Source organism: Myxocyprinus asiaticus, chromosome 16 (assembly GCF_019703515.2).
Source record: "Myxocyprinus asiaticus isolate MX2 ecotype Aquarium Trade chromosome 16, UBuf_Myxa_2, whole genome shotgun sequence".
Classification (NCBI taxonomy): domain Eukaryota; kingdom Metazoa; phylum Chordata; class Actinopteri; order Cypriniformes; family Catostomidae; genus Myxocyprinus; species Myxocyprinus asiaticus.
In genome coordinates this window covers 1,220,001-1,239,334 of record NC_059359.1, presented here as the reverse complement: position 1 = coordinate 1,239,334, position 19,334 = coordinate 1,220,001, and the positions used below count along the sequence as shown (strand labels likewise).

At 39.0% G+C, this 19,334-nt stretch overlaps 1 protein-coding gene across 1 annotated transcript in view; it reads left to right on the top strand.

Annotated features, from left to right (window-relative positions):
- LOC127453658 (D(2) dopamine receptor-like) overlaps nucleotides 1-18,293 on the top strand; it is a 35,186-nt gene extending 16,893 nt beyond the window's left edge. The window contains exons 5-8 of the mRNA XM_051720221.1: nucleotides 12,476-12,681; nucleotides 14,010-14,093; nucleotides 14,206-14,527; nucleotides 16,826-18,293. Coding sequence (XP_051576181.1) covers nucleotides 12,476-12,681; nucleotides 14,010-14,093; nucleotides 14,206-14,527; nucleotides 16,826-17,022 — 809 coding nt within the window. The 3' untranslated portion in view covers nucleotides 17,023-18,293. The remainder of the gene's footprint in view (nucleotides 1-12,475; nucleotides 12,682-14,009; nucleotides 14,094-14,205; nucleotides 14,528-16,825) is intronic.
- The last annotated feature ends 1,041 nt before the right edge of the window (nucleotides 18,294-19,334 follow it).

Here is a 19,334-nt window from a genome sequence, read left to right as displayed (position 1 = left end):
GTCTAAATATATATCCAAATGCATATCTTGTGATAAAATATAAAATTAGGTTATCAGACTAAACAGTCATCTACCGGCATGACATGTTTATGTCACATTCTCATATTTTCTTCATGTTTCAGCTTACAGAAGTGTAGAAATGTACATGTAAATAAGATAACAAATAGCATAAAATCACCAAAGAAATGCATAATTTTATTGTTTAGTTCAGGGAAGAAGAAATGTTATCATTATCATCATCATCATCATCATCATCATAAAAAAACAAAGGGTTACACATCTGACCCTTCTGGTCAAAAATGATGCGAATGCAATGGGAGATGCCATTTTTCTATACCATAGGAGGATTAAGGAGACATTTATTGGAAAGACATTATTTTATATACGTAGGCAGCTACTTTGCTTGTTATGATTTCTATGCTAATAATTCCCCCACACGGAAAAAGTTGAATCGCATGTTTTCGCTTATTTTGATGAGATAACTTGCTTATTTTGAGCTTATTGTTCCAGACCAGGTCGCTTGTTTCTCTCGCAAGATCTTGCAAGTGGTAAATCACCAAACCTTAGCACAGAGCACTGTCATTAAAAAAAACTTCATTACTGTTCTTTTATTTTGTTCTAACTGGCAACTGGATTCAGCTGCAGTGTGAATGTGGCCATTGACTCCCAAATCTGTCGTGACTTTTGTTTCCAGCTGGTTTTGGAGACGTTGGCCAGAAATCAACATGATGCAAGGGGCGAGCAATTCAGACTCTGAGTGAAAAGCTCAATTTATTCCAAAACAGACCAGAGAAACATTGAGCGTGTAGCGTCCTGTCTGTTTTAATCAAAACTTTCTCTATCTCTCTCAGTTTTACTCTGCACTGTCCTCTCTGTCCTATATTACTTTGACTCTTTGTGTAAGTTTCTATAAACTTCATCAGATAAAACTGCACAGCTAACGTTTGTGCTGACATTACATCCAATGGGACACGGCTGCAGTCATGCACTTATAATCAGGCTTCCCTCTGCGCATAATTATTATGTCAACCCTGCAGGCGATAAGATTTGGATTCTTTGTATTAAAACTCTAATGATCAGTTATTGTGTGTACAAGGTTGCAAATAAGGGTTTTAAGAAGTATCCCTTCAAAGAACATCCTCAGAGGACATTCCATGCGGGTTTAATTCAGATAAATCATAATGGATGGAGTTAGAAAGGTCTGTGAATTAATTAGGATGCATCATTTAGAGCTCTTGTTTCAGATTGAGGTCTAAAAGATGCATCTAGTCCATGCTAGACTTTTAATAACCAGTGCTGAATTATGGAGTATAAAGCTACCACAAAATATCTCTTGTTTGTTGGCACATATGTTTCTGGGCTGGGTGAAAATATTGATTTTACGATTCTTTTTTTTTCTCCCCTTTTCTCCCCCAATTCGGAATGCCCAATTCCCAATGCGCTCCAAGTCCTCATGCTGGTGTAGTGACTCGCCTCAATCTGGGTGGCGGAGGACGAATCTCAGTTGCCTCCGCGTCTGAGACCGTCAATCCGCGCATCTTATCACGTGACTTGTTGAGCGCGTTACCGTGGAAACGTAGCGCATGTGGAGGCTTCACGCTATTCTCCGCGGCATCCACGCACAACTCACCACACATCCTAAAAACCAAACAATAATGTATTAAATATGACAAAGTTTATGCAGAAAGTGATATAAACATTTCCATTCAATTTGTTAACAATTGCTATATTTCATTCATTGTAAGTCAAGTAAGCATTTCTGTTTACTTCTGCCTGCAAGATCTCATTTAGGGGTATGCACAGAAACCATTGAGAGAAGTATTTTTACATTCTCTTCAGTATGTGTCGCATACATGCAACTAATGGCTAAAGCATTTCTAAAAGACTAGAGGCCGTTCAGACCAACGCAGTGCAACGAACCCAGATAGCACATGTACGTCTCCGAGATGTCTGTTTTAGATCTTTTCATCTGGAAAGCATCTAACATCTGCTAAACGTCTTAAAAAGATCAGGTTTACAATCATTCTCAATCATAAATATCTCATTTGCGGAATGTCTTATTGACATCAGAGACATTCTTATTGACGTACATCTTATAGACGTATTGCAGATGAGCCAACAACATAAAATAGACATTTTTCAGATGTAAACACACATCATATAGACATCTGTGTGTTGTAAATGTGCTATCAGGGAAAATAGTATAACACAGTTGTCTCGAGACATGTTTTTAACAGTTGATGTTCTTTTAATTGACAAAAGAACTTTAAAAAATATTGGCACGAGATGCTAAAAACACAGCGATACGTAATGCAGCGGTCAAAGACATCTGTTTAGCATGTTTACATTGAAAAACAATTGAAAAACAGCATGGGTGGATGCAACAACGCTTTAGTGTGAACAACCCCTTAGTAACAAGACACAGCACCAATGGAAGTTTCTCAGAGTTACCTCACAAAAAAACAGTCTTCTGTTGACTGTAGGTAAATATCCACTTTATCCAACGAACGAATCGGACTGAATAGCCAATCGATTCAAACCTTTTTGCTAACCTGTTTGGCCAATTTGCTAAAAAGAACCGACTCAACAGAATGATTTGTTTGTAAACTAGGCATCACTAGTTCTGATTCTAATCAGCAGGTTGAAATGCGGGACATGACGTCAAGATCGGGGTTAAGTCCGAGTCCATACTTGTTCTAGTTCGAGTCAAAACCGAGTCTAATTGCTCACGAGTCCATGCCAAGACCAAGATTTGGACTCGAGATCGAGTCTGGTCTCGAGTACTACAACACTACGTGACTGATAGCAATGCCTCGATACTGAGAAGCTGACACTTATAATTTCACAGATTGAAACTTTGTTCAAAGTTTGAAACTTCAGAATGAACTCACTGCCTCTCATTAACCCTTTAAACTCGGATGGGCCCGCAAGAAAAATAATACTTGTCAAAGTATTAATAACTACAGTCTTGGACAACACACAATAGGTATCGATTGAAAGTTTAGAAGCTGTTCTTTCCAGTGCATGTAGACATTATGACCAAAACTGAACAAGTGCTTTGAAATTTGCAGACAAATCAGAAGTGTTTCGTTTTGATAATTTTATTTTAAAAAAATTGCTCTGTATTATTGCAATCAGTAAAAACATCAATCTCAACAAATATCCATGTGTCATATGTTGTTGGAAAGCTCTCAAAGAGTAGAATACAACCAGCCACAGACAGAAATATAGTGAGTAATAGATAAGTATATGTCTTGGACAATTATATTGGTGTTGCTTATTTGCCGCATTTTTGCTTATAACTTCACGAAAATAAATGGAATGTAAAATATCACATAATATTACTTAGAGGAGGTGATTATCTTTCAAATGAGCCCACACACAAGGTAATCAGATGCATAGATCATAAGATAATCCACATGAAGCACAATGTTACACATGGCCACCAGGAGATGGCGCCAAATATATGACACAGACTCAATGATGACTCAAATGACACAGAATGAAACTCATTCTGTGAAATCTCATTACTAAAATCATGTCTGCATGCTATGCAAACCTTTAGTCATTGTTGTGTTTGCATGTGTAATTAGTTCTTATTTACAATTATTATGTTTTATTTGTTTGGAGAGGCTTTTGGACACTATGATAAATTATTTTTGTAATGCTATAACTTTTGATTGCTTTGTTGTATCAACACAACATTTTTCTCAGTTACAGTTGAAATGATTGGAAATAAAACAAAAGCATTTTTTTCAGCCACCTTATTATCACCCAGAGATATATATTGTTAAATAAGAAAAATAAGAAAATGGCTCAAGTTTTTCTTTGTGATTTTTCAGCAGTTTCTTACACGGAATGTATCATAGTCTATATCATTAAAAATGTTCAAAAGTTTTCTTTACAGTGATACCAAACACTTGACCCTGCTTGTTCTGTTTTGTTTTGTTTTTTTGTCAAGTAATAAGCCTTGAATTTTGGGTATGCCACTGAAACTTCAGAGCTTAAAGGCTTAAGTGTCTCTGACCGGCAGTATTGGAAAATAAGCTGGATGTTCCATGTCTTATCATCCACCTTGACAATATTGTTGAAGTTATTATCTAACCAGTAATTATCTAATACCTCCCTGATGAGTTCCATGAAGCGAGACCCTCCAGCTCAAGTGGGCTGAGAGTTTGTATTCAGAAACTCTCACAAAATGTCCCGTCATGTCGACGAATTGCTTAACAATAATTTACAATAAACAACGAATTGCTCTCCCTGACATTATCTCCTGCATTAACTAATGTAAAGAAGTACTGCACAATTTATGTTACCACATTTTCTATTGTGATCATTTTTGATTGTAAAATAATGCATGTGAGAACCAGCGAGTCAAGGTTTAAAAGTTTCTCTAATGTTCTTAAAGCAGTAACATGTTCTGGAATTATACAATGATTTCCAGAGCAGTCTGAGACGCAGATATTGACGGATCTAAGTGCAGCTTTATTGAAGTATACAAAGAAAACACAAGAATTTGTGAACCACAGGAAACCAAATAGTACAGCCAACGAAGGATAAGAACTGAAAAAGACAATGAGAACATGAGGGCATTAAATACACTAATACTAATGAGGTAAACGAGACACACCTTGGAGCAATCGCGGAAAACACAGAGAACAGAGACAACAAGAACACAATACGAGAGTTTCAAAATAAGAGATATGACAAAATAAAATTCCAAAGACACTAACACTACTGCATTTGTGGCAGTCAACTTTTTTTAAAGGGGTCATGACATGAGGAATCATATTTTTGTGATTCAGTACTTACATACTGTAAGTTTCAGAACTCAAAACTTTCTCTTCATTACAAAAAGAGCATTTGTTGAAACCAATCTGCCAAAATGACTCGTTCTCTACTTCCTCCTCATTGTGATGTCACACTGTGATTGACTTTTATATCTGACCGCTTCCACAACAACACATCAACACCTACTTTACCTTTAATCACTTCCAAGATGGCAAGAAGAGAGAGCATGTCAATCAAGAGCAGAGAGCCAATCAGAACAGTGGGCGTGTACTGTCAAGACTTAAAGGAGAAGCAGCACCAAAACCGAGGCTCAGAATGAGGGTGGAAAATGATGATGTTTTACAAATATATGACTGTTTTTTGTGCAAAAAACTTTACCTGTATTATAAGTGAGCCTTAAGGAACATATTAAAATAATGAAGAAATAAAAAAGGCATTTCATGACTCCTTTAAAGGAATTTGTTTCAGTTATTTTTAGATGATTTAAAATTAATAAATTTTATAAGATTTTTGGGTAACACTTTACAATAAGGTTCCATTAGTTAACATTAGTTAACATGAACTAACAATTAACAATACTTTTACAGCATTTATCAATCTTGGTTATTGGCAACATATACTAATACATTCTTAAAATCAAAAGTTTGTATGATAACATTAGTAAATGCACTATGAACTAACATGTATTGTAAAAAAAATATATTGTTCATTGTTAGTTTACCTAATGCATTAAGTAATATTTACGAATAAAACATTATTGTTAAATGTTACCTTTTTTTGTGGTTGCTATAGTTCCTCCCCAGGCGAACAGATTTATTGACATCTACAGCCACATCTCTACTAATCTGTTTTCATTTGCAAACTCAAAAAACTCACTTTAATTTCCTCGCGTCACTGTTTTCCAAAGAATGCCATTATCGAGAACGGTAGTGGAGGAAGACACCATTCTAGTGTGGATGAGAGGCGTAAACATAGTGAAACCATGCAGACATATTAGTGTGGACGTGGCCTAAATCACTTGAAAATGACACACCCTAACTGACTTATGTTTTTGGTTACTTTTGAAACGTTGTTTGAAAACTTAACTGAAATCCTCCTTAAAGGACTAGTTCACCCAAAAATGTACATTCAGTCATTGTTTACTCACCCCTGTGTTGTAATAACCCTATATGACTTTCTTTTCTGAACACAAAATGTTGTGCTCAGTGATGTCATACAATGGCAGTTTATGGTGACCACCTCTTCAAGCTTCAAAAGAGCACAAAAGTATAATTCAGAAGTCTCATGATTGTTATGAAAGCATACACTAAGATTTAGAGTGATCCTGTGCGCATTCACGAGAGCAACAGTGGACGCAGCCCCTTTGCAACATTGGGGCGTTCAAGTGAAAACTCATTTTGTTTATCTAAAAACAGGTCCTTCATTTGAACAGCAGTTGACCCCAAATAAATCTGTCGTGGCTGTCTTGAGTACGGTCTGAACAGTGGTGGGCGGAGTTAGTGTAAATAACCTCTGCCAACAAGATGGGTTATTTGCACTTAATGTAAATAGACACTCCGATGAAAAAAACAAAAACACAGCATGATCAGTGTAATCTGATTCCCAAAAAAATTACTTTTATGAACTGGTTCTTTGAATCTACAGTGTGAAACACACAGCGTTGCCAGTCTAGTCAGATTCAGAATGAATGACTCTTATGAGCCGTTTTTTGTTTTTTTTTCAATGAGTCAAAACACATAGCATGACCAGTGTAGTCCGATTTCAGGCGAATTACTCTTATGAACAGGTTCTTTTTAATCTACTGTGCGGAACACACATCGCAACCAGTGTAGTCTTATTCCCGAACAAATGATTCTTATGAGCTGGCACTTTTTAATGAAACAAAAATAAATAGCATGGCCAGTGTAGTCTGACTCTCAAACAAATGACTCTAATGAACCTGTTCTTTTCAATGAATCAAAACACATATCATGACCAGTGTAGTCTGATTCTCAAACAAATGACTCTAATGAACCTGTTCTTTTCAATGAATCAAAACACATATCATGACAAGTGTAGTCCAATTCCCAAAAAATGACTCTAATGAGCCTGTTCTTTTCAATGAATCAAAACACATAGCATGACCAGTGTAGTCTGATTCTCAAACAAATGACTCTAATGAGCCGGTTCTTTTCAATAAATCAAAACACATAGCATGACCAGTGTAATCCGATTCCCAAACAAATGACTCTAATGAGCCGGTTCTTTTCAATGAATCAAAACACATAGCATGACCAGTGTAATCCGATTCCCAAACAAATGACTCTACTGAGCCGGTTCTTTCTATGAAAAAAAAACACATAGCATGACCACTGTATTCCGATTCCCAAACAAATGACTCTAATGAGCCTGTTCTTTTCAATGAATCAAAACACATAGCATGACCAGTGTAATCCGATTCCCAAACAAATGACTCTAATGAGCCGGTTCTTTTCAATGAATCAAAACACATAGCATGACCAGTGTAGTCCGATTCCCAAACAAATGACTCTAATGAGCCGGTTCTTTTCAATGAATCAAAACACACAGCATGACCAGTGTATTCCGATTCCCAAACAAATGACTCTAATGAGCCTGTTCTTTTCAATGAATCAAATCACATAGCATGACCAGTGTAATCCGATTCCCAAACAAATGATTCTAATGAGCCGGTTCTTTCCATGAAACAAAACACACAGTATGACCAGTGTAGTCTGACTCTCAAACAAATGACTCTAATGAACCTGTTCTTTTCAATGAATCAAAACACATAGCATGACCAGTGTAGTCCGATTCCCAAACAAATGACTCTAATGAGCCGGTTCTTTTCAATGAATCAAAACACATAGCATGACCAGTGTAATCCGATTCCCAAACAAATGACTCTAATGAGCCGGTTCTTTTCAATGAATCAAAACACATAGCATGACCAGTGTATTCCGATTCCCAAACAAATGACTCTAATGAGCCTGTTCTTTTCAATGAATCAAAACACATAGCATGACCAGTGTAATCCGATTCCCAAACAAATGACTCTAATGAGCCGGTTCTTTTCAATGAATCAAAACACACAGCATGACCAGTGTATTCCGATTCCCAAACAAATGACTCTAATGAGCCTGTTCTTTTCAATGAATCAAAACACATAGCATGACCAGTGTAATCCGATTCCCAAACAAATGACTCCAATGAACCTGTTCTTTTCAATGAATCAAAACACATAGCATGACCAGTGTATTCCGATTCCCAAACAAATGACTCTAATGAGCCGGTTCTTTTCAATGAATCAAAACACATAGCATGACCAGTGTAATCCGATTCCCAAACAAATGACTCTAATGAGCCGGTTCTTTTCAATGAATCAAAACACATAGCATGACCAGTGTAGTCCGATTCCCAAACAAATGACTCTAATGAGCCTGTTCTTTTCAATGAATCAAAACACATAGCATGACCAGTGTAGTCCGATTCCCAAACAAATGACTCTAATGAGCCGGTTCTTTCCATGAAACAAAACACATAGCATCACCAGTGTAGTCCGATTCCCAAACAAATGACTCTAATGAGCCGGTTCTTTTCGATGAATCAAATCACATAGCATGACCAGTGTAATCCGATTCCCAAACAAATGATTCTAATGAGCCGGTTCTTTCCATGAAACAAAACACACAGTATGACCAGTGTAGTCCGATTCCCAAACAAATGACTCTAATGAGCCGGTTATTTCTATGAATCAAAACACATAGCATGACCAGTGTAGTCCGATTCCCAAACAAATGACTCTAATGAGCCCGTTTTTTTCAATTAATCAAAACACATAGCATGGCCAGTGTAGTCCGATTCCCAAGTAAATGACTCTAATTATCTGGTTCTTTCCATGAATCAAAACACATATCATTACAAGTGTAGTCCTGATTCCCAAACAAATTATTCTAATGAGCGGGTTCTTTCCATGAATCAAAACACATAGCATGGCCAGTGTAGTCCGATTCCCAAGTAAATGACTCTAATTATCCGGTTCTTTCCATGAATCAAAACACATATCATTACAAGTGTAGTCCTGATTCCCAAACAAATTATTCTAATGAGCCGGTTCTTTCCATGAATCAAAACACATAGCATGACCAGTGTAGTCTGATTCCCAAACAAATGACTCTAATGAACCTGTTCTTTTCAATGAATCAAAACACATAGCATGACCAGTGTTGTCCGATTCCCAAACAAATGACTCTAATGAACCTGTTCTTTCCATGAATCAAAACACATAGCATGACCAGTGTTGTCCGATTCCCAAACAAATGACTCTAATGAACCTGTTCTTTTCAATGAATCAAAACGCATATCATGGCAAGTGTAGTCCGATTCCCAAACAAATGACTCTAATGAGCCGATTCATTTCAATGAATCAAAACACATAGCATGACCAGTGTAGTCCAATTCCCAAACAAATGACTCTAATGAGCCGGTTCTTTTCAACGAATCAAAACACATAGCATGACCAGTGTAGTCCGATTCCCAAACAAATGACTCTAATGAGCCGGTTCTTTTCAGTGAATCAAAACACATAGCATGACCAGTGTAATCCGATTCCCAAACAAATTACTCTAATGAGCCGGTTCTTTTCAATGAATCAAAACACATAGCATGACCAGTGTAGTCCGATTCCCAAACAAATGACTCTAATGAGCCGGTTCTTTTCAATGAATCAAAACACATAGCATGACCAGTGTAGTCCGATTCCCAAACAAATGACTCTAATGAGCCGGTTCTTTTCAATGAATCAAAACACATAGCATGACCAGTGTAGTCCAATTCCCAAACAAATGACTCTAATGAGCCGGTTCTTTTCAACGAATCAAAACACATAGCATGACCAGTGTAGTCCGATTCCCAAACAAATGACTCTAATGAGCCGGTTCTTTTCAATGAATCAAAACACATAGCATGACCAGTGTAATCCGATTCCCAAACAAATGACTCTAATGAGCCTGTTCTTTTCAGTGAATCAAAACACATAACATGACCAGTGTAGTCCGATTCCCAAACAAATGACTCTAACGAGCCTGTTCTTTTCAATGAATCAAAACACATAACATGACCAGTGTAGTCCGATTCCCAAACAAATGACTCTAATGAGCTTGTTCTTTCCATGAAACAAAACACATAGCATGACCAGTGTAGTCCGATTCCCAAACAAATGACTCTAATGAGCCGGTTCTTTTCGATGAATCAAATCACATAGCATGACCAGTGTAATCCGATTCCCAAACAAATGATTCTAATGAGCCGGTTCTTTCCATGAAACAAAACACACAGTATGACCAGTGTAGTCCGATTCCCAAACAAATGACTCTAATGAGCCGGTTATTTCTATGAATCAAAACACATAGCATGACCAGTGTAGTCCGATTCCCAAACAAATGACTCTAATGAGCCGGTTCTTTTCAATGAATCAAAACACATAGCATGACCAGTGTAGTCCGATTCCCAAACAAATGACTCTAATGAGCCCGTTTTTTTCAATTAATCAAAACACATAGCATGGCCAGTGTAGTCCGATTCCCAAGTAAATGACTCTAATTATCTGGTTCTTTCCATGAATCAAAACACATATCATTACAAGTGTAGTCCTGATTCCCAAACAAATTATTCTAATGAGCCGGTTCTTTCCATGAATCAAAACACATAGCATGGCCAGTGTAGTCCGATTCCCAAGTAAATGACTCTAATTATCCGGTTCTTTCCATGAATCAAAACACATATCATTACAAGTGTAGTCCTGATTCCCAAACAAATTATTCTAATGAGCCGGTTCTTTCCATGAATCAAAACACATAGCATGACCAGTGTAGTCCGATTCCCAAACAAATGACTCTAATGAACCTGTTCTTTTCAATGAATCAAAACATATAGCATGACCAGTGTTGTCCGATTCCCAAACAAATGACTCTAATGAACCTGTTCTTTCCATGAATCAAAACACATAGCATGACCAGTGTTGTCCGATTCCCAAACAAATGACTCTAATGAACCTGTTCTTTTCAATGAATCAAAACGCATATCATGGCAAGTATAGTCCGATACCCAAACAAATAACTCTAATGAGCCAGTTCTTTTCAATGAATCAAAACACATAGCATGACCAGTGTAGTCCAATTCCCAAACAAATGACTCTAATGAGCCGGTTCTTTTCAATGAATCAAAACACATAGCATGACCAGTGTAGTCCAATTCCCAAACAAATGACTCTAATGAGCCGATTCATTTCAATGAATCAAAACACATAGCATGACCAGTGTAGTCCGATTCCCAAACAAATGACTCTAATGAGCCGATTCATTTCAATGAATCAAAACACATAGCATGACCAGTGTAGTCCGATTCCAAACAAATGACTCTAATGAGCCGATTCATTTCAATGAATCAAAACACATAGCATGACCAGTGTAGTCCAATTCCCAAACAAATGACTCTAATGAGCCGGTTCTTTTCAACGAATCAAAACACATAGCATGACCAATGTAGTCCAATTCCCAAACAAATGACTCTAATGAGCCGGTTCTTTTCAACGAATCAAAACACATAGCATGACCAGTGTAGTCCGATTCCCAAACAAATTACTCTAATGAGCCGGTTCTTTTCAATGAATCAAAACACATACCATGACCAGTGTAGTCCAATTCCCAAACAAATGACTCTAATGAGCCGGTTCTTTTCAATGAATCAAAACACATAGCATGACCAGTGTAGTCCGATTCCCAAACAAATGACTCTAATGAGCCGGTTCTTTTCAACGAATCAAAACACATAGCATGACCAGTGTAGTCCAATTCCCAAACAAATGACTCTAATGAGCCGGTTCTTTTCAACGAATCAAAACACATAGCATGACCAGTGTAGTCCGATTCCCAAACAAATGACTCTAATGAGCCGGTTCTTTTCAGTGAATCAAAACACATAGCATGACCAGTGTAGTCCGATTCCCAAACAAATGACTCTAATGAGCCGGTTCTTTTCAATGAATCAAAACACACAGCATGACCAGTGTAGTCCAATTCCCAAACAAATGACTCTAATGAGCCGGTTCTTTTCAATGAATCAAAACACATATTATGACAATTGTAGTCCGATTCCCAAACAAATGACTCTAATGGGCCGGTTCTTTTCAATGAATCATAAACTGCCATTGTATGACATCACTGAGCACAACATGTTGAGTTAATAAAAAGAAAGTCATATAGGGTTATAACAAAACAGGGGTGAGTAAACAATGACTGAATTTTAATTTTTGGGTGAACTAATCCCTTTAAGTAATAGCTGTATGTAGAATTTATAATATAATTTAGTATATGAAACCTGTCGAGAACATGAATCAAAAGAAAAAAATAAGAAATTACACTTAGCTAACACATAATTGAAGCATGTTTTCAGAATAACTAAGATTTCTTGCATACTGAAAGTATTTTTTATGATAGTTAAGCACAACTTCTGTATAATTATTCTAATGTGAAAAAATACCAGTATTTATTTTAATATATCCTAAAAGAAAGTGTTCTGGCACAGATATTTTTGTTGACTCTAATACAGTAAAAATGACTGAATTAAACAGGACGCGCTGTTGTGAGATTCGCTCATGTATTTCTATCTCGTTCTCTGGATTCTTCAGCCAGTCAGGAAGGAAGAGACTGCAGTTTTGCCGACCCTGCATTCGTGGTCTACTCATCTGTCGCTTCCTTCTACGTTCCCTTTATTGTCACTCTGCTGGTGTATGCGCAGATCTGCGTGGTACTGCGCAGACGTGGCAGACGCACTGCACCTTCACGCAGACACGGCCTTCACCCTGAGCGCCGAGACGGACAGAGACCACGCAAGGTTTGATGGGAACATTCATTCACTGGAGGATACAACTGTGTCTGTGGTGCAAAATATAAAAACTTTCCTTTTCAGTGCATAAGTGTGAATTGAACCGAAGTGAAGATTTTTATAAGCACATTTTAGCTCTGTTTGTCCATACAATGGAAGTAAACAGGTGCCATTAGACTTCTGGCTATTTGACGGTCCAAAAGTCATATTTAGGCAGCACAAAATTAATCAACACGACTCCAGTCGATCAATGAATCTCTTCTGGAGCAAATCGATAATTAAAATTGTTTTAACCTTAAATCGTTGCTTCCACCTCTCGCGGGACGTTCGATCCTCTGTTGTAAACAAAGCAAGTGCAACTTCTCGTGTGAACGGGCCATTGCGCTTACGTCACTGATTTGCTTCAGAAGACATTCATTGATCGACTGGAGCCATGTTGATTAATTTGTGCTGCCTAAATATGACTTTTGGACCATCAAACAGCCAGCAGTCTAATGTAACCCTGAAAATAAAAAGACAAAATGAAAAATCAACCCATAATAATGCTAAAATAAAAATAGATGCAAACTAGTGCTGAAACGTCTGAGGTCTAATTCATTTGATTAAATGTTACCAGGTTTGGAATCATTTTTGCAGTTATTTTTTTATTATTATTGTTACTATTATTTCTTTTACTTTTAAGTTGTTTAGATTATAATGGCATTTATATTCTTTAGGGACCTGAGATGCAAAATAGCGTGTGCTATAATCTCGATGTACAATGCATCTTTTTCACTTTTTTCTTGCTGAAATCATGTTTATATGTTGTCCCTATACTAATAAATAAATAAAATAACTAATAATAAAAAAATGAAATACAAGGGACTTTTATTGATTTATTTAGTTTATTTAAATTTTTATATATATATATATATATATTTTTTTTTTTTTTTTTTTTTTTTTACAAATTTCAGAATGTGTTCAATGATTTATTTAAATATTAATTTAATAATTTAATTTCGAGTAATTTGGCCCTATAAGCTCAACTCTGTGCTGTGGCCATAGACAGTAGTCAGACTAGTTGTCAATCAGAATGGGTTTTCCAATGAGAGGTACTTAAAATGTTTCCTTTGCTTTATTTATGTAATAATTAAATATATAATGCTTTAACATTATTTGTGATCATAGTAGGGTATTATGTCCCATTGGCTCTGTTCAGAGATCAAAATCACATAAACAATGAGACTAAAAATGTGAAATAAACCTGTGGAAGAAATGGGTTCTGTTCTGTTATGAAGCAGTCAATGTTTAGTTTGTGTTTTGCTTTAACAGTTTTCCTCTCTGTGTTTGTTTGTCAGAATAAGTGCACTCATCCTGAAGATGTCAAGTTGTGTACTTTAATCATAAAACCTCCTACGCCGGCTCCGCAACGCAAGAAAGTGGTGAAAACTATTTACTACTCATACTGTCCTTCTGCTTATTTCAATAACTCTCTAAATGTGAATGCGTGTGTCAATCAACATGTGTGTACTTGTTTGCCGTTGTCTCTGTCAGACACTTGTGAAAGAGGCCGTGGTTCATCCGCTGGAAGTAGATCCGGTGTGTTTTCTGGGTCAGGAGAGAGAGCAGATGCAGACGCAGATCCCTGGATGTGCTAAAATCTCCCTCTCGCTGTCTGTGGCCCCGAGTCCCACTCGCCCCTGCTCGGCCTCGGGCCCTCGCAGGGCCACATTGCAGGAGAGCTTAAACGCCCGTCAGGGATGGAGGGAGAGGAATTCAGAAAGAGACAAAGGAGCCGCAGTGAAGGAGAGAGTGAGAGGACGACTATCACAGCAGAAAGAGAGGAAGGCCACACAGATGTTGGCCATTGTTTTGGGTGAGAATGCAAAGTAATGAAATAGTGCTGGTGCACAATAGATTACCTGTCCATCTAAAAGAGAATTATTTTATTTACAAATATCAAACGTGGCAGATTTCGACTTTGTTCTGCTTGTTATACGAAGGTCTCATTAAAACTGAATTAGAAACTTTTCACCAGGCCTTCATCATTTATTTTTGGTACTTTTTAAATGTCTTTTATGTCTAGATTTGACTGTTTGAGCCTTCAGACCCAGACTTTCAATAATAAACTATGAAAATACATTATAAAAATACTAATTATTACATGTTTAAAACTGTATTCATCTACAGTTGTGACGTCATTTCCAGCACACCAAACAATTTCACCCCTAATAAAGTTTTGTTCAAAAGTTCGTGTACTTGTTAACCAAGTGGACAAACGTGTCAGCGGAGAGCATGAAATATGAGACAAAACAAAGACAAATCAAGGGACATTTTTATTGGCCGTCCAATAAAATAATGGTACGTTTCCAATCAAGCTGTATTTTATGAGAAAGAGTCAGTCATTTTATTTGAAAAAGGATAAAAATGTCATTTCCATCAGCATCATTTCCAGCACAGAATTATATTAAACACAATACAGAATTTGAGGAATTTTCATGACAAAAATGACATAAATCTCCTGTGATGCATGAACACTCACTGTAAATACACTACAGTGATAAAAGTGCCCAAAGCTGAAGAAACACACGTATATGTTACTTTATTGATTATATATGTATTTCTAAGTAAAGGAATAAAGGATGGGCAAGGAGGAGGCGGGAACTGGCTGAACAGTAAACATAAAGTTTAATGGTAAACTTAAAACCAACATAAACAAACGTGCAGCGTGGCTGCGTGCATCTCTCTCTCTTTAACCGATGTCTCCTGCTGCCCCTTATCTCGCTCTCCCGCTGATCAGCTGATTCAGTGCCGGCCGTGGTCCATCATGGCCTGGCCACGCCCTCCTCCTCGTCACACTCCTCCCCCGCCCGTTTCAGTCCGGGATGCCGCTGGTCTGACTAAGCCCACCCCCCATCTCTGGGGGGGAGACACTGCCCTTCCGGCCATTCTGTCAGCCGGTGGACCACCCCGCCTCCTGTGAACCTGGGGGGAGAGACGAGGGGAGGCGTGGGGAGAGGGAAAGGGCGAGCAGAGACACACAGAGAGAGAGAAGAACTTGCTCGCCGGCTCCCGGACGTGCTGTCGCCCGATCCTCAACCGCTCCTCCGCCCTCTGGTGGACGCCAGCTCGCTCCTCCCCCGGCGGACAGCAGCGAGTCCTCCGGCCCCTGGCGGACGGAACCGCTTCTCCCCTTCTCGGCAGATGGCCGCGGTTCCTCCGGCTCTCTGTAGCCAGCAGCAACCCCTCCATCCCCAGGCAGACGTCCGCCGCTGCTCCCCTGGTGGATGGCAGCGGTGAGGACTCTGCGACAGCGCATCCCTCCTCCCTCCCGGGTTTCGGCACCACTGTAACAAGTAAAGGATGGGCAAGGAGGAGGCGGGAACCGGCTGAACATTAAACATAAAGTTTAATGGTAAATGTAAGGAGGGTTAGAGGGAAAGGAGGAGGCGAGAACCGGCTTGACAACTTAAATAATAATTTAATGAACAACTTAACCAAAAACACAACCATAAACACACACAGTACAGCTGCCTGTAATTCTCTCTCTCTCGAACTGTCGTCCCCGGACGCCTTTATCCCTCGCGCGCCCCATCAGGCTGATTGGGGACCGGGTGTGCATCATTCCAGCCCGGCCCCTCCCTCCTCGGCTCTACAGTAAACTTAAAAGCAACATAGACAAACATGCAGCGTGGCCTCATGCGTCTCTCTCTCTCTAACCGGCGTCTCTGGCCGCCCCTTATCTCACTCTCCCGCTGATCAGCTGATTCAGAGCCAGCCGTGCTCCATCACGGCCCGGCCATGCCCTCCTCCTCGTCACACTGATGTGATATGTTTGTTTGTGGGCAGGTGATGTAGTCAGTTATGTCATCGTTCAACTCACTGGTTTGCAGATCCCTGGCTAAATGAGGTCAATATAGTTTTATTTTGCATCAGTATTGCCAGAACGAGTTGTTGTTCTGACAACTGTTCATGGTGCGGACATTATCCTAGCCACAAGGCATTAGTGGTTTTTAGGAGCTGGTACAGAGTTCATTTTGACTGGCCCAAAACTGCCTTTTTTCCGTGATGGAAGCGCACAGAATGGTTCTATGAAAACTGTCTAGGATGGCCACAAATGTTCATGATTTTCCACTTGCTTTTCATGTGTTCTTTCGTCTGCTGTCATCTGCAGGTGTGTTCATCGTATGCTGGTTGCCATTTTTCCTCACTCACGTGTTGAAAGCTCACTGCGGCAGCTGTTGCATCTCTCCATCGCTCTACAGCGCAGTCACATGGCTGGGTTACCTGAACAGCGCTGTCAACCCCGTCATCTACACCACCTTCAACATCGAGTTCCGCAAAGCCTTCATTAAGATCCTGCACTGTTGACGAACCATGCGACAAAAGAGCAAATTACTCAATGAGAGAATCTTGTGACAGCGAACGCTTGAAGCACAGGATGTAACAATTCTTCTAAAAAAGACAAACCGTTTGAAAAGGCAAAGACATCGACTTTTGTGGATATCATTATTGTGTGAAACTGTTGTGATCTGCAGATGTATAGTTACTCTATTGATTACAGAACTGTGACATCAGCAATAGGGCCATCTTCTGAGAAATACTGTATTATAAATCATGATTTTTTACCCTGTAGGAAAATGACTGACTGATGCTTTTGGCATCACTAAATGCATAACTTAAAGATGCAGAACTTAATGTGAACATACATTTCATGAAATATATTTTATGTGGTTATGCAAACATGTATATTAATTCTTGGCCAACACATTGCAAGCGCACGGTCCCATTACACACATAATTGCATTTTTGCTATAGCGTCCCTTGAGGCAATTCTGAGACTTGTGTTGCATTATGAATTACGCTCTGACATGTTTTCGAAGTGCAATGATGCACAAAATGTAGCTTGCATTGATAAATACTTTGCACTGGGTGAAGTATATTTCAGGCCTAATTTGGTGAAAAGAAACAATCCACTATCCAGCCAGTGCAAGCCAGGGTTATCAACTGGCCAGCAGCCTCGGACCTTGAGCTGCAAGACCAAAATCGATCTGCGTTCCCACCATCGGGCCAATAACTGTGCAGCATTGCCCAAACAAACGCCCTTAATAAGTCATTTCTTTGGGCACCGCTTTGTCCAATGGATTTGTACTGTGCCAGCATATCTATTTGTTTTCTGAACCTGTACCGTTGTGCGCTGGATACACAACCTGGAAAGTTCGGCGAAACTCTGCCTTTGACATTGAACACACCTCAATCCCCGGTTGGCCTTGTTTGGCCCAAGGGCAATCGGTGGGCCAAAGGCCATTGGCTATTGGCTCAGAGAAAGTCCAGAGGAGGCACGATGAAGCCCCAAAAGTGACAGTGGGAACGCAACTGGCCATGGCACGCACTAGCACGGACTGATAGTGGAAACGCGGCTACTCAGTGCATATCAATGATTTTAAGATAATATCAGTTATCACTTTTGGGATCACGACACCTTCAAACCTTTGTCACCTGAAAGAGCACTATGGCTTAATGCATCTGAAGCACACGTGTTAACTACTCGCAAATGGCTTCGATCAGTTTACGCATCTTTACGCTGTCCCGATAATGATTTGAAATATACTGATGCACCATGATTGACCACCTGCAGTGGAAATAAAGAGAATTTTGCTTGAACTGCTTAGTAATGTGACATCATGCTTAGAGATATTTTAAAGTGACAAAAGCCATGAATCTGTAAAACTGTAATTTGAGATGTATTGATTATGTATGACTATGTATAATGGGCTTGGGTGAAGGCCTTTAATGCATTTGAAGGCCTTAAAATACTGCCTATGTTGGCAGCTAACTAGGTTTTGAGGTCATGAAAAGCTCAATTCTCGTTTTGGTACAAAAAGAAATCCCTTGGCATTATAAGTGCACCTCTGGTAAAAACAACAAGATCATAAAAGATGGATAATATGATGCATTTAAAGATGGTTCCCAGGTCTATAAATGCTCATATCTCCGGTTTCTTCTCTGTTTTAGTGTAATCGGACGTCTTGAATGAGCTGCTATAATCTTGTTTTCAATCTAACTGCTCTCATTACAGATTGATACGGCTGCTGTTGACTTCCAGCACCTAACACTGTCAGATCCTGTCATTTGATCCGCAGGTAAATACTGTACCAGCCTGAGGTGAAACAGGATTCACACACTTCAACCACACACATATGCATGCACACATTTTCCATGCAAGGTTACATCTAGCACTGTATGTTTAATCTCCCCTTGACTTCCTGTACATTGATAGAATGTTCAGTGTTACAAATGTAACCAACCTGGGTGACATCACTGTAACACTGACATGACATTCTTGATTATTTTGTATTATGAGTCTGGAAAACACTGCAGGCAGGTTCAGCCTACATACTATGATACATGGTTGTGCATCTGATCTCAAGTATCAGTGATGGTTATTTTTTAAACACACGGTTGTCATTGATGCATCTTCACTCGCAGTTTAAGTGCAACCCATGTGCTGAGTCACTTCTGTGTTGTTTTGTGACCTGTCCGTCGCAGTATACGTTACCGTCGTTCAACTCTGACCCCGTCTAACAATAATCAGCATGCATATTTCATCAGCCAAGGCAACTGCTATCCGTTACAGCCGAACAGCCCTGCGTTTCTCATAAACGCCCTGAGCGGAGACATTA